This window comes from Poromitra crassiceps (genome assembly GCF_964638095.1).
Source record: "Poromitra crassiceps genome assembly, chromosome: 1".
Lineage (NCBI taxonomy): Eukaryota > Metazoa > Chordata > Actinopteri > Beryciformes > Melamphaidae > Poromitra > Poromitra crassiceps.
The window spans coordinates 119152660-119166744 of record NC_139623.1 but is presented as its reverse complement, the minus strand read 5'-3'; the positions used below and the strand labels follow the sequence as shown (position 1 = coordinate 119166744).

The window sequence follows — 14085 nt, the reverse complement described above, 5'->3', positions numbered from 1 at the left end:
TGGTCTCTGTGTGTGCGTGTGATTTTGGATTTGGTTTTGACTTGTTGAGAAATAGTGGGAATAAAAGAGTTTCTATGATGAAGTGAGCAGTGAAATGAGAGGTGAGATGTTTGCAGAGATGGATGAGGTGGAGGCTGTGATGGTGAATGACTTCAGCCTGTTGGAAGCTTGCTGTGTCTCGGCACCATAGCTACTGACTGCTGTTTCTTTATACGAGCTGTGTGTGTGTGTGTGTGTGTGTGTGTGTGTGTGTGTGTGTGTGTGTGTGTGTGTGTGTGTGTGTGTGTGTGTGTGTGTGTGTGTGTGTGTGTGTGTGTGTGTGTGTGTGTGTGTGTGTGTGTGTGTGTGTGTGTGTCAGTAGGTTGGAAAAACAAATGATCTAAATTTAAGGTATTAAAAAAAGTATTAAAATATCTTAAATACAGAGGTCCTAATATTTTCACCATGAAGCAAGCAACAGGTTTATTTTTAAAGCCCCATTAAGTAACCCCCCCGGTGATAATTACCGCTCCTCGCTCCCGGAGCGGTCCTTTCCACCCGCTCAAGACCGCTCTGCTCCCCGCTCAATACAGATTTCATCCGCTCGCACTCACCGCTCAGCTCCGCTCAAAAGAATAAAAGAGATAAAAAGGCCAGGGTGTTTTAATTTGCGTTTAAACGCCTGGGCAATGGGCATTGCTCACTACAAATAACATGAGCTCAGCAGAGTCGATGGGGGGCTGCATGTTCATTTCTCTTCCTTCTCGTCTCGCAGCAGCTGGCAAGAATATAGTGGGCGTGCACATGGCCACGCACCGATGCATTCTGGTTCGAACATGTTGTGATCGAAACTGGAGCGGGACTGAGCGGTACTGAGCGGGTGATCGGTGCCGCTCCAACTTTCGCTCCGGTACCGCTCTGGTCCCCACTCCCCGCTCAAGCCAAAATCCCCCCGCTCCGGTCACATGCTCGTGTGTGTGTGTGTGTGTGTGTGTGTGTGTGTGTGTGTGTGTGTGTGCGGCGTAGGGGGGCTTGTGTGTGTTTTTTTTTACAGTGCACCTGAACGCAACATACAAGATACCTGCTGAATAAATGTCCAAATGTTCATGTCATTCTGGCCAATACTCCACTTCTGTTATAACATTTCAGTCTGGAATATGGAATATCTTTCAATAATCTTCATGACTAAAAGGCTAAAAGTAATCTCATGTGTAAGAAATGACTGTTCTACAATGAAGTAAAAATGTAAATAATTAACTTGTTGGTTTTGGATTTATTTAGCTTCAAGAGTGCATTTTTGTCCGTGTGACCCTCAACACAGGCTTTGAGAATCCCGGGCCACTTACTGATACTTATGCTTAAATTAACCCACTCATATTCTGGTTTATTTCAAGAAAAACATTTTGGCTAGTGGAAATTCTAATTGGCTGGTAACTTTAAAATCTAGCAGCCATATTGGCAGGTGGTGAAAAAAGTTAATTTAATTAAGCCCTGCAGGGCGAGCAGGTGGTGACATACTGTAGGAGTGAGTGAGAAAAGGATCAAATATTGGTAGTTAAGACTGAATAATGACATCACAACTGTTAAATTAAAATGATTTATTCCTCTAAACCTGGCTTCAAATGCCCCAAATTTTTCGCGCTGGCGCCGTTCAGCCCTCAGCAAAAATCCATGGGTTAGCATGACAATATTTGTTCGGCCCCCGGCAACAATCTGGGTTTCTCATGTGGCCCCCCATGAAAAATTGTTGCCCACCCCTGATCTAGAGTCTGTCTGCTGTCGTCTCTCTATCGACTGGCTCTGTGCCACTAACTTATAGACTCATTCATCACCAGCATGTCTGTCTGCCTACTATGGTTTAATTAATTTGGGGGGGATATATATATATATAATTGTAATTATTTTGACTGATTTTGCAATTGCGATATAATTTGCAATATCAGAGGGAATGATACTTTTCATTTATTATCATTGTTATTCTCATTTGCATTGAAAAACATTAAAATGATTGGTGTGATTTTTTGCGGGGATCTGTATCAAAGAAAGATTTTTTTCTTAAGTCTGTAGAATATGATTTGTAGGCCAGGATACCTCTGCAGTGTGACAATATTTAATTTACAATGGTATTTTGACATAGAGTACATTTACACTTTCAATAATATTGCACCTCCTGCAATTTGAGAAGTGGTCTCTGCACCACCGTGTGCGTCAGGTGTGTCAGAGAAGCAGGACAAGTCGAAGAGACAGAAGACTCCCGTACACGGACTTCACTTTTGCAAGTCTTTTATGAAACGGCCTTTTATGAAACGACCTTCATATGACGTACAGTATGCCAGATGAAGGTCAACCGACCTTCATATGACCTTCATCTGGCATACTGTGCGTCATATGAAGGTCAACCGACCTGCATCTGGCCTTCATCTGGTATACTGTATGCCGTATGAAGGTCGGTTGACCAGTCTTCTGCTTCTTCGACCCCCTGCAATTTGAAAATTGCTGTAGGACAGGCCATATTGTGATTTTGAAAAAGAAAATACATATATACAGTATATATATATGTGTGTGTGTGTGTGTGTGTGTGTGTGTGTGTGTGTGTGTGTGTGTGTGTGTGTGTGTGTGTGTGTGTGTGTGTGCGTGCGTGCGTGCGTGCGTGCGTGCGTGCGTTCAGCCCTACTGCACCTCTTTGTCACAGAAAATACTGCTGTGCCACTTTGCAGTAGAGTTCAACAGTCACCCAACTGACCAAAACCTGTCTCCTTCCCTCCCTTCTTCTTTTCATTTCCTTCTCTCCGTCTGTTTCTCTCTCTCTCTCTCTCTCTCTCTCTCTCTCTCTCTCTCTGTGTGTGTCTCTCTCTCTTTGTCTCTTACTCTCTCTCTCCTGTCTCTTTCTCTCTTGTCTCTCTCTCTGTCTTTCTCTCTTGTCTCTCTCTCTCTCTCTGTCAGAGCTAGACACCCCACAGGCCAGGGTGACAGAGATCCATGCTATCGTGCACCGGCTGCCTGAGAAGAACAGGCAGATGCTGGAGCTGCTGATCAAGCACTTGGCCACGTATGTCTAAATATGAGGCTAACACGCATGCACGCACACACACACACACACACACACACACGCATGCATGCATACACACACACACACACACACACACACACACGCACGCATGCATGTAGTTTTCAAAGTTCACAGGTGAAGCCAGTGGCTGCTGAGCTCTGAAAGCAATTCAGTTTTAGCAATTCAATCTTAGGACGAAGGCATCATTGAAAGGGGGGAAATAAAATTTGTATCTTTTTTTTTATCACATCATTGACATTGATTTGGAATACCTACCAAACCATTGACATAATATATGGATGCGTCTCCACTTCCTACTGCTATGCAAAAGTGAAGCCAACATATATTTCAGCGAGCTGCCATCTTGCTTGTTTGACCTCATTTGGGATTGGAGTCTGTGCGGTAGATTTGGGCTGAGCCCCCTCAGCTGTGCCGCCATCTGACGGAGGTTTGAGAGTGGCTGTCACAGCTGTCAATCAGCCCATTTTATATTGTAAATTAACTATTCAAAAACAAACTTATCAGAAAAATTTGCACTTGAAACTACATCAGTGTGATAAGAACTACCTAAAATGACACAAATCATCTTTGGGAAAAATGTATTTGACGTGCACTTTGATTTATTTAGCTTGGTTCATGCTCCGTCTGCTACCATGGAGGGGCAGGATTTGACCTATACTGCAGCCAGCCAGCAGAAGGCGATCAAGATGTTTTTGCTTCACTTTCTGATAGCTGACATGATGTCCATATTTATATACCTTCAATGTTCCAAACCTATATTTCAGTGTTTTGATTCAGTATTTATAGAGGGATACCACTCCAATGGAGATTTGTCATAGACCAAGATTAATGGAGGCCAACACAATAGTCTCATCCAAATAAGTGAGGTTTCCATACCAAATTTCAAGCTGAGAGAGAGGCCAGCATATTGTATTACCTGATCAGCCCGTGATGTCAGTCAAGCCCAAGCGTGACGTCAGTTGTCCTCAGTTCATGATGTCAGTCATGACGTCAGTCATCGTCAGTTTATCCTAGTATATATAGCAAGGGTCCTACGTCTCCCCCCACTCTGGCGGATCATAGCAGCAGCTGGTATCGCTGCTGTTCATTCCCCCTGAAACCATCCGCTGAAGCGTCATTTCACTCCACCCACCTCCCCAGTCCACCACCAACGAGTCTTGACTCCCGAAGAATCCCCCACGGGGGGGGGGGGGGGGGGGATTCTCTCTTCTAGCCCAAATAGATGCTGCCCTCTCACCTAAAGAGGAGTGCCATCTTACAAGGGAGTCATACGCCAAAGGTACTTGCCATGCATGCCATTTGCTAAATAAAGTCTCTTGTTAAACCTTACCGACCGGTCTCTCATGATTGAAATAGCATTTTACTAATTTTATTCAGGCTCAGGTGGATTTAATTATTAAATGATTGTCCTGGCCTGGGTTGTTATGTAGATCCTGGGAATAATAGCTGTTCCCTTAATAGCTAATAGCTACTGGGGATCCAAAACACCTTAACTTAATTCCAATAGTAATGAGTAGAGTTTTGGGATGTATGACTACTGATGATTGCTACATAATAACTATTTAAATCACTGCATGATTATTACTTAATTACTTCTGTCTCATTATTTTGTTTTTAGGAAATTACTACATAGAACTACTCATTCCTTCATATTTATTATTGAATTACTACACAATGCTTACACATTTACTACTGTATGCCTTCACAATCCGCATTGAATTACTACATCATCTGTATGTGTAGGGTTAAATTGAATTTATTTTGTTTATACACATTTGTGAATTACTATTGAAAATTGCCTCTGCTGGTGTGTCGAGTAGTGTATAAACTACAGCAAGCCTTTTTAAAGACTGAGCCTCCGGGCCTCCACACAGATACTCCCCAGTTTAATTGTTTAGTTTCCCTCAATTCCTGCCTATGGGATCGTGCTTGTCTTATTTGATCCTAGACAGTCAACAATTGGGCCAAGGTAGCCTGATCTTGAGTCTGATGAAGAGCTTGACGCTCGAAACGTCACTTTTTGGGTGTTAAAATAAAAACACTGAAACTGGAGCCCACGCAGTGTGCATGCTTTTTATTCATTTTTTACAGCCTGATCTTGTTTGACATACTTCAGCCTACTGTAATACAGGTCTGTCCCCCACCGGGGAGGCCCACCTCCCACTGTGACAACCTCTGAACTACAGATTCACTGCAACATTCCTACATGTCACTACATAGCCACTACTATGTCAACATGTTTTGTGTAGTGATTCAGTAGTACTTAGTGAGGGTACCTTTCCTCCTCTCCTCTGCTCTCCTCGCCTCTCCTCTGGAGGGAGGAACAGGTTTTGCTCTCTTTCCCCATCAGAACGATTACAATCTCATACGTTCTGCAGGGGTTGAATATTCCACATCTACGTAACATTGCTACGTTCTGCAGGGGTTGAGTATTCCACATCTACGTAACATTGTATACGTTCTGCAGGGGTTGAATATTCCACATCTACGTAACATTGTATATGTTCTGCAGGGGTTGAATATTCCACATCTACGTAACATCGCTACGTTCTGCAGGGGTTGAATATTCCACATCTACGTAACATTGTATATGTTCTGCAGGGGTTGAATATTCCACATCTACGTAACATCACTACGTTCTGCAGGGGTTGAGTATTCCACATCTACGTAACATTGTATATGTTCTGCAGGGGTTGAATATTCCACATCTACGTAACATCGCTACGTTCTGCAGGGGTTGAATATTCCACATCTACGTAACATCACTACGTTCTGCAGGGGTTGAGTATTCCACATCTACGTAACATCACTACGTTCTGCAGGGGTTGAGTATTCCACATCTACGTAACATCACTACGTTCTGCAGGGGTTGAGTATTCCACATCTACGTAACATCACTACGTTCTGCAGGGGTTGAATATTCCACATCTACATAACATCGCTGCATTCTGCAGGGGTTGCGTATTCCACATCTACGTAACATCGCTACGTTCTGCAGGGGTTGAGTATTCCACATCTACATAACATCGCTGCATTCTGCAGGGGTTGCGTATTCCACATCTACGTAACATCGCTACGTTCTGCAGGGGTTGAGTATTCCACATCTACGTAACATCGCTACGTTCTGCAGGGGTTGAGTATTCCACATCTACGTAACATCACTACGTTCTGCAGGGGTTGAGTATTCCACATCTACGTAACATCGCTACGTTCTGCAGGGGTTGAGTATTCCACATCTACATAACATCGCTACGTTCTGCAGGGGTTGAGTATTCCACATCTACGTAACATCGCTACGTTCTGCAGGGGTTGAGTATTCCACATCTACGTAACATCACTACGTTCTGCAGGGGTTGAATATTCCACATCTACGTAACATCACTACGTTCTGCAGGGGTTGAGTATTCCACATCTACGTAACATCACTACGTTCTGCAGGGGTTGAGTATTCCACATCTACGTAACATCACTACGTTCTGCAGGGGTTGAGTATTCCACATCTACGTAACATCACTACGTTCTGCAGGGGTTGAATATTCCACATCTACATAACATCGCTGCATTCTGCAGGGGTTGCGTATTCCACATCTACGTAACATCGCTACGTTCTGCAGGGGTTGAGTATTCCACATCTACATAACATCGCTGCATTCTGCAGGGGTTGCGTATTCCACATCTACGTAACATCGCTACGTTCTGCAGGGGTTGAGTATTCCACATCTACGTAACATCGCTACGTTCTGCAGGGGTTGAGTATTCCACATCTACGTAACATCACTACGTTCTGCAGGGGTTGAGTATTCCACATCTACGTAACATCGCTACGTTCTGCAGGGGTTGAGTATTCCACATCTACATAACATCGCTACGTTCTGCAGGGGTTGAGTATTCCACATCTACGTAACATCGCTACGTTCTGCAGGGGTTGAGTATTCCACATCTACGTAACATCACTACGTTCTGCAGGGGTTGAGTATTCCACATCTACGTAACATCGCTACGTTCTGCAGGGGTTGAGTATTCCACATCTACGTAACATCGCTACGTTCTGCAGGGGTTGAGTATTCCACATCTACGTAACATCGCTACGTTCTGCAGGGGTTGAGTATTCCACATCTACGTAACATCGCTACGTTCTGCAGGGGTTGAGTATTCCACATCTACGTAACATCACTACGTTCTGCAGGGGTTGAGTATTCCACATCTACATAACATCGCTACGTTCTGCAGGGGTTGAGTATTCCACATCTACGTACTGTAACATTGCTGGAAAACCCTTCAGCCTGATTGCTGTTGTCCTGCATTCCCGAGGAGGATTAGCACTATGTGTGTAATCTGTTGACCACATGCATTTAAGGCGGCGTGTAAATAGAAACCCATCTAGCCGCATTCAAGTCAAATCTATTTCCTGCTTTGGCCCTTCAAGGGAAAGAGACAATAACAGTAATCATAAATCTATGAGACTATGACTTTATTGATCCCTGTAGTAAAATTCGGTTTCATCTTGCCCCAAAAGGTAGCAGCATCGGGTGTTGTGGTAGTGCAGCGGTAGATTCCCTGCCTACCAACACGAGGGTCGCAGGTTTGAACCCCTGTGTGACCTGCGGCTTGGTCGGGCGTCCATACAGGCACAATTGGCCTTATCTGCAGGTGGGAAGCCGGATTAAGGGTATGAGTCCTCCCACGTACATCCTGCTGGCAGGGCCCGAAATTAGAGCCCGCCAATGTGTCCACCTAGCGTCTTTTTCCGACTGTTAAATGCTGGGAGTGCGCTGGGGAGCGCTGATCCCAGCGCACAATATACAAGGAAGCAGTCTAACGTTAGTTCAGTGCGGTAGTATAACATGAGTGCTTCCTGAGGCTGTTTCATTCTGGCTCTCCCGTATAGGCTACCAAACGTGACTCTGGAATGAAATGCAGTCGTCAATTTAGCGGAGGTAAATTGACAGCCTAACGTCGGGCGAATCAATCAATGATCGAATCAATCGCTCGCACTTGTTGCCGACACTCGTATGATACAGTATATATGAGGAGATAATAGGCTAGTTATCATGTGTGTTTTGGTGCACAGCTGGCTAACACGAGTGCTTTGTGAGACTGTTTCACATGGCTCTGCCGTATAGGCTACCAAACATGACTCAGTCTGGAATGGAATGCAGTCGTCACTTTAGCGGAGGTAAAAAGCGTCTTTTAACCTCTGCTAAATTGACAGCCTACATCGGGCGAATCAATCAATGAATCAATCGCTCGCGCTTGTTGCCGAGCTCGTATGATGAGGAGATTAATCAAAATGCTTACCACCAATAAAGCCGGGAACGAGTGCAGGAGAGCTAACGCAGGTGCCAGGTGTGGAGTGGGAGAAAGGTCCGTAGCCCAAGTTGTGCGCTGTGCACTGAGACTGTCGCAGTTATTACTTTTAGCTGCGTTCTTTTTTTTACAACAATTTAAGCTCAAGATTGACTTGACATGTAGTGATAAGATTGACTTGACATGTATTGATTAATCAATCATCAATCAATATATTAAAATAATTTGCTTCAAATTTTACTCTGGCCTCTTATTTAAGTGTGTATTCTTCAACGTAATACCTTATCTACTTGAAATGTACTGAAAAAATGGATATATATGGATATATGTGACACAAAAATGCGCTTTTTTTTTGGCCGATAAGAAATATGCTTGGCGCGTAGATTTTTTCCATCTACCCGCCACTGGCCGGTGGGTCAAAAAGTTAATTTCGGGCCCTGCCTGCCGGTGAAACACCTCACTGTCAGGTGAAAATAACTGCACATGTACCAGAGGAAGCATGCACTAGTCTACAACTCTCCCCAGATCAGCAGAGGGTGGAGCAACAACTGGGACAGGATTTCTTTATGTCATAAATGTCTTTACAGTGCAACAAATCAGTTGTAATCATTAGCGGCGACCTGGTCAGTGGTTTCATAGGTGATGCACTCCTGTTGATGGCTTCTCTCTCTCTTTTTCAGCCCACTTCTTTCCCAACATTTGAAGATTCTTTCACTTGTTTGCCTCAGCGTTGTGGGCTTTTGTGCACATACAGTAGTGTTGTGTGTAGACAGCAATGCATAGACAGGGCCACAGCTGGTGGCCGGTCTGGTGCTTAGATAACCACAAGCTGCCACAGCCTATAGGGAACAAGCAGGCCATGACACTGTTGGCTTATGTGTCATTCTTCTTCAAATGCGGTCGAGTATCATTGTATTTCACTCTAAAGCTGCTTCTAAGCCCTCTGGCTTTAGCGGCCTTTCTTAGGCAGCAGCCACATGATATAATGTGTAACTAATGGGATGTAGCCGGGTTTACACTTCTGTTCCAGACAGTCGCAGCATGTAGTCAAGGACGTATGCAGGTATACAGAGTGCAACCTCTTCACCTGCATAGACAATACATATCTGCTATAAAGTCTTCATCACTGGCTTAGGTGGAATGTCAGGTTCACAGTCTCTCTGTCAATCCAATTCAATTCTTAACACGTTATAACTAATTAAATAAATAAAAATAAATAAATACTACGCTACAAAAAAAACATCTATACAATGACAAACAACAAAACAAGCGCAAATTTGCAATTGCTGCGACCACATTATGTGACAGCCGCTGGTAGTTCGACCCACAAGTAGGCCAAGGTCATTTTTTATTTTCTTTACAGATTATGAAAGTGCAGATTGTAAGCTTTCAAATGATGTGTCACACATTGTAATCTGGAAAAAATCTGTGACGTCATCAGACAATTGTGATGGCTAAGTGGGTGGGCCTCAGTGAGGTCATCAGACAGTTGTGATGGCTAAGTGGGTGGGCCTCAGTGACGTCATCAGACAATTGTGATGGCTAAGTGGGTGGGCCTCAGTGAGGTCATCAGACAGTTGTGATGGCTAAGTGGGTGGGCCTCAGTGAGGTCATCAGACAGTTGTGATGGCTAAGTGGGTGGGCCTCAGTGAGGTCATCAGACAGTTGTGATGGCTAAGTGGGTGGGCCTCAGTGAGGTCATCAGACAGTCGTGATGGCTAAGTGGGTGGGCCTCAGTGACGTCATCAGACAGTTGTGATGGCTAAGTGGGTGGGCCTCAGTGAGGTCATCAGACAGTTGTGATGGCTAAGTGGGTGGGCCTCAGTGACGTCATCAGACAGTTGTGATGGCTAAGTGGGTGGGCCTCAGTGAGGTCATCAGACAGTTGTGATGGCTAAGTGGGTGGGCCTCAGTGACGTCATCAGACAGTTGTGATGGCTAAGTGGGTGGGCCTCAGTGATGTCATCAGACAGTCGTGATGGCTAAGTGGGTGGGCCTCAGTGACGTCATCAGACAGTTGCGAGTGGGTGGGCTTAGAGATCTGATGTGATGTCATCAGACAGTTGTGATGCTAAGTGGTTGGGTCTCAATGATGCCATCAGTGATGTAATGGCTAAGTGGGTGGGTGGGCCTAGAGGTCTCGCGCGTGCGTAGCGTGGACGTCCACTCCAGTGATAGGACAAACGTTGGCTAGCCTATGACAACTATGATGTCACTCAGTAGTGATGGCTAAGTAGGTGGGCCTGAGGAAGAGAGGAGAGGAGATGAGGGAGGTGGATGGAGATGGGAAAGAAAAAGACAAGAAGTGTCAAAGTGGACAAAGGGAGAAAGAGTCTCCTTCTTAGAGATCAGCAACTAGCCAACATATATCAAATCTGGTGCGCTTTATGGAAAGAGCATGACTCGAACTGGTAATGACCATTATATCAAACTGGTCATTCAGTGGCGTTTTATTGCTACACAAAACACGTTAGCTCACAGCTAACAGCTATTAGCTAATAGCCATGTTCTAGCTCTGAGCCCATGTCCTCCTGACTACAGCGCTTCCCCAGGTCATCTCAAAAACAATGCAAGGACATACGTCTATCTATCCGAGTTGCGGCCGGGGGCGTGTCACATTATACAAATTTCCGAAATGCAGGATGGCAGGGGTAGCCCACCCTACTCTGCCTCTGCCACTCTTCATTTCGAAGCGTTTAAGAACAATGAAGTAAAAAAAGACACAATTCATGTAGTCTCTCCCCAGACTCAAATATTACGTTGAATTGCTGCGCTCCGCAAACTACATAAGTGAGTCTGTGCCAGTTAACAGCCACTGCTGGTTTTGAAGGCGGGTTGAAATTGAATGAGTGACAGGTCGTAGCACCGATGAGAGAGCAAATGGGCTGCGCCTCCCGTGTTGTCTGATCGCAAAGTCGTTACTGATTGGAGAGGACTGAAGTCATCACTGGCATATGACTGGCCAAGTGAATGGTTCCCTCCCATAACCAGCACTCTGAGGGAAAGTGTCCCAGACCCAGAGAGAGCTCTGCAGCATGCAGTAACGTAGTGTATCAACGTAAGAACTCTCATGGGTCTGGCATCGAGACTACAATTCATGTAACAGCAGAGAGTAAATAGTGAATACATTACTAAAACACAACAAAGTCAAATCAAGGATGAGCGTTCAGATAATACAATAAACAGAACTATCTATCTTACAAGTAATTGTGTCATTCTTTCTGTCTCGCTCTCTCTCTGTCTCTCTCTCTCTCTGTCTCTCTCTCCCTCTGTCTCTCTCTCTCAGTGTGGCCAGTCATCATCAGCAGAACCTGATGACGGTGGCTAACCTGGGTGTGGTGTTTGGGCCCACGCTGCTGCGGCCGCAGGAGGAGACGGTGGCAGCCATCATGGACATCAAGTTCCAAAACATCGTGGTGGAGATCCTCATAGACAACCATGAGAGGGTGAGCGCTGCTGTGTGTGCGTGTGTGTGTGTGCGTGTGCGTGTGTGAAGTGGGGTGGAAGAGGATTTGCAAAATATATCAAATGCCTCCCCCGGCTTTGTTATGGTTTGCACAATTGTTCATAAAAACAACAATTAACCCACCCACCATTATGTGTGAACCATAACCTGGAGACACAGGAGAACTGTGACAGTCTGACATCACAGTAGTTGGGTTTCCATCCAAAAGGTATTGCAAATTTTTATCAAATTTTCAGAAAGTCTGCAAAATAAAATGCAAAATAATTCGTGTTTCCATCCGCTGCTATTATGCAAATTATAGAGCTGTCAATCACCTTGTGTTTGAGGCTGTCTGCCTCTGCTGATCAGTTAGTTGCTAGATAAAGCAGATAGTAATGAATACAATTTCATTCAATTCTAGAAGTGAGTCGCCTTAGAGTTAACTCATTCATGGCCAAAGACGTCTTTGACGTGTTATCAGGAATAGCCCTCCCAGCCAATGACGTGTTTGACGTGTTTTTGTTTTTATTAGTGCAGCGCGTAGTTCAAACACTTCCCCAGCCTGTGACATGGTATCAGGTCCATGGCATCTAAGACAAGCCGACAACACGTGAACAAACACATACCGCAGCTGTTGTTTTGAAATTGAGCAGGAGGAAAAACAGAAAACGGATAAACGCTTCCTTGTGCAGACAGGAGAAACGCCATTGAAACGCCCCTCGGCGCGCTGCACGAGCTGGTCGCCTTCCTGTGTGCCAGCCGGGAGAAAACGGGAGAAAGTAATCCAGAGATGTGTTTGATCATCGGAGGAATGAGGAAATGATCGATCAGTTTGACGGGTAATCCAGAGGGCGGTGAGGACGTGTTGAATAGCCGAGGGGAAAACGGGAACGATCAAATAGCAGGGAGGATAGGACAGGGAGACATGGACGAGGACGGGTGGACCAGAACAAAACAAAATAAACACACGAACAGCTAACAAGGCAGAAGCGGCAGTCACAGCAGCAGACGCCAGCAGTACTCAGACCCGGAAACAATGTAACGAAGATAAAAGGGGGATCGTGTGTGTGTGTGTGTGTGTCTGTCTGTCTGTCTGTCTGTCTGTCTGTCTGTCGGTGTGTGTGTCTGTCTGTCTGTCTGTCTGTCTGTCTGTCTGTGTGTCTGTCTGTCTGTCTGTCTGTCTGTCTGTCTGTCTGCACACTCACTCACACTGAGTAAACTGTATTGTTGAATGTAAAAAAAAGCACTTCATGTGTATATATATATATACCACAGAATACCACTGAATTCCTGGACATTCTACACTATTTCAACATCACCCAACACATTGACTTCCCCACCCACAACAAAGGACACACCCTCGACCTGGTCTGCACCTCCGGCATCTCCATCAGCAACCTCTCCACCACCGACCTCACCATCTCTGACCACCTAGCTATCACCCTGGACATCAACATCCCCCCTCCCCCCACCAAACAGCAACGCATTATATCCTTCCGGAACCTCAAATCCATCAGCCATTCCTCCTTTTCTACCACCCTAACAAACGTCATCTCCAACACCATCCCCACCCCAAACGTCTCCCCCACTGACCTGGTCAACTTCTATAATAACACACTCTCCTCCTGTCTTGATGCCATCGCCCCTGTCAGAACCAAGCCCGTCTCCTTCACCCACTCCGCCCCCTGGTACACCAAAGAACTCCGTCACCTCAAAGCCAAAAGCCGCCAACTTGAACGCCTATCCAAAAAGACCGGACTCACTACTCACCTGGAAGCCTACAAACTTCACCAACAACAATATAAAGAAACTCTCAACCATGCACGATCCTCCCACTATTCCTCTATCATCCGCACCGGCTCAAATAACCCCAAAACACTTTTCTCCACCATAAACAAACTGCTCAAACCCATGGACACCACCAGCAACTCCTTCACCACCAGCACCTGCAACTCCTTCCTGTCATTTTTCAAGAAAAAAATCGACGACATCCACTCACTTCTAGCCGCCTCCGCCCCCTCTGCCCCCCCCGGATTCCACCCCACCGACCCCCCCCCTCCAAACCACCCACTGTCTTCATTCAACCCCATCTCCGAATCCGATCTATCCTCCCTTGTCTCCAACATGAAACCCACAACCTGTGCCCTTGACCCCATCCCCTCCTCCCTCGTCAAGGACTGTCTCCCCTCACTTTCCCCACTCATCACCACCATCATCAACACCTCCCTCTCCACAGGCTTCGTTCCCCCCTCACTCAAGCTTGCTTCCATCACCCCCCTTCTGA

General features: G+C 45.6%; 1 protein-coding gene across 1 annotated transcript in view; it reads left to right on the top strand.

Moving 5' to 3' along the window:
- LOC310785637 (rho GTPase-activating protein 26-like) overlaps positions 1–14085 on the top strand; it is a gene marked incomplete at its 5' end in the record, with an annotated part of 276223 nt that overhangs the window by 199404 nt on the left and 62734 nt on the right. Inside the window, 2 exons of the mRNA XM_083646781.1 lie at positions 2923–3028; positions 11643–11802. Coding sequence (XP_083502907.1) covers positions 2923–3028; positions 11643–11802 — 266 coding nt within the window. The remainder of the gene's footprint in view (positions 1–2922; positions 3029–11642; positions 11803–14085) is intronic.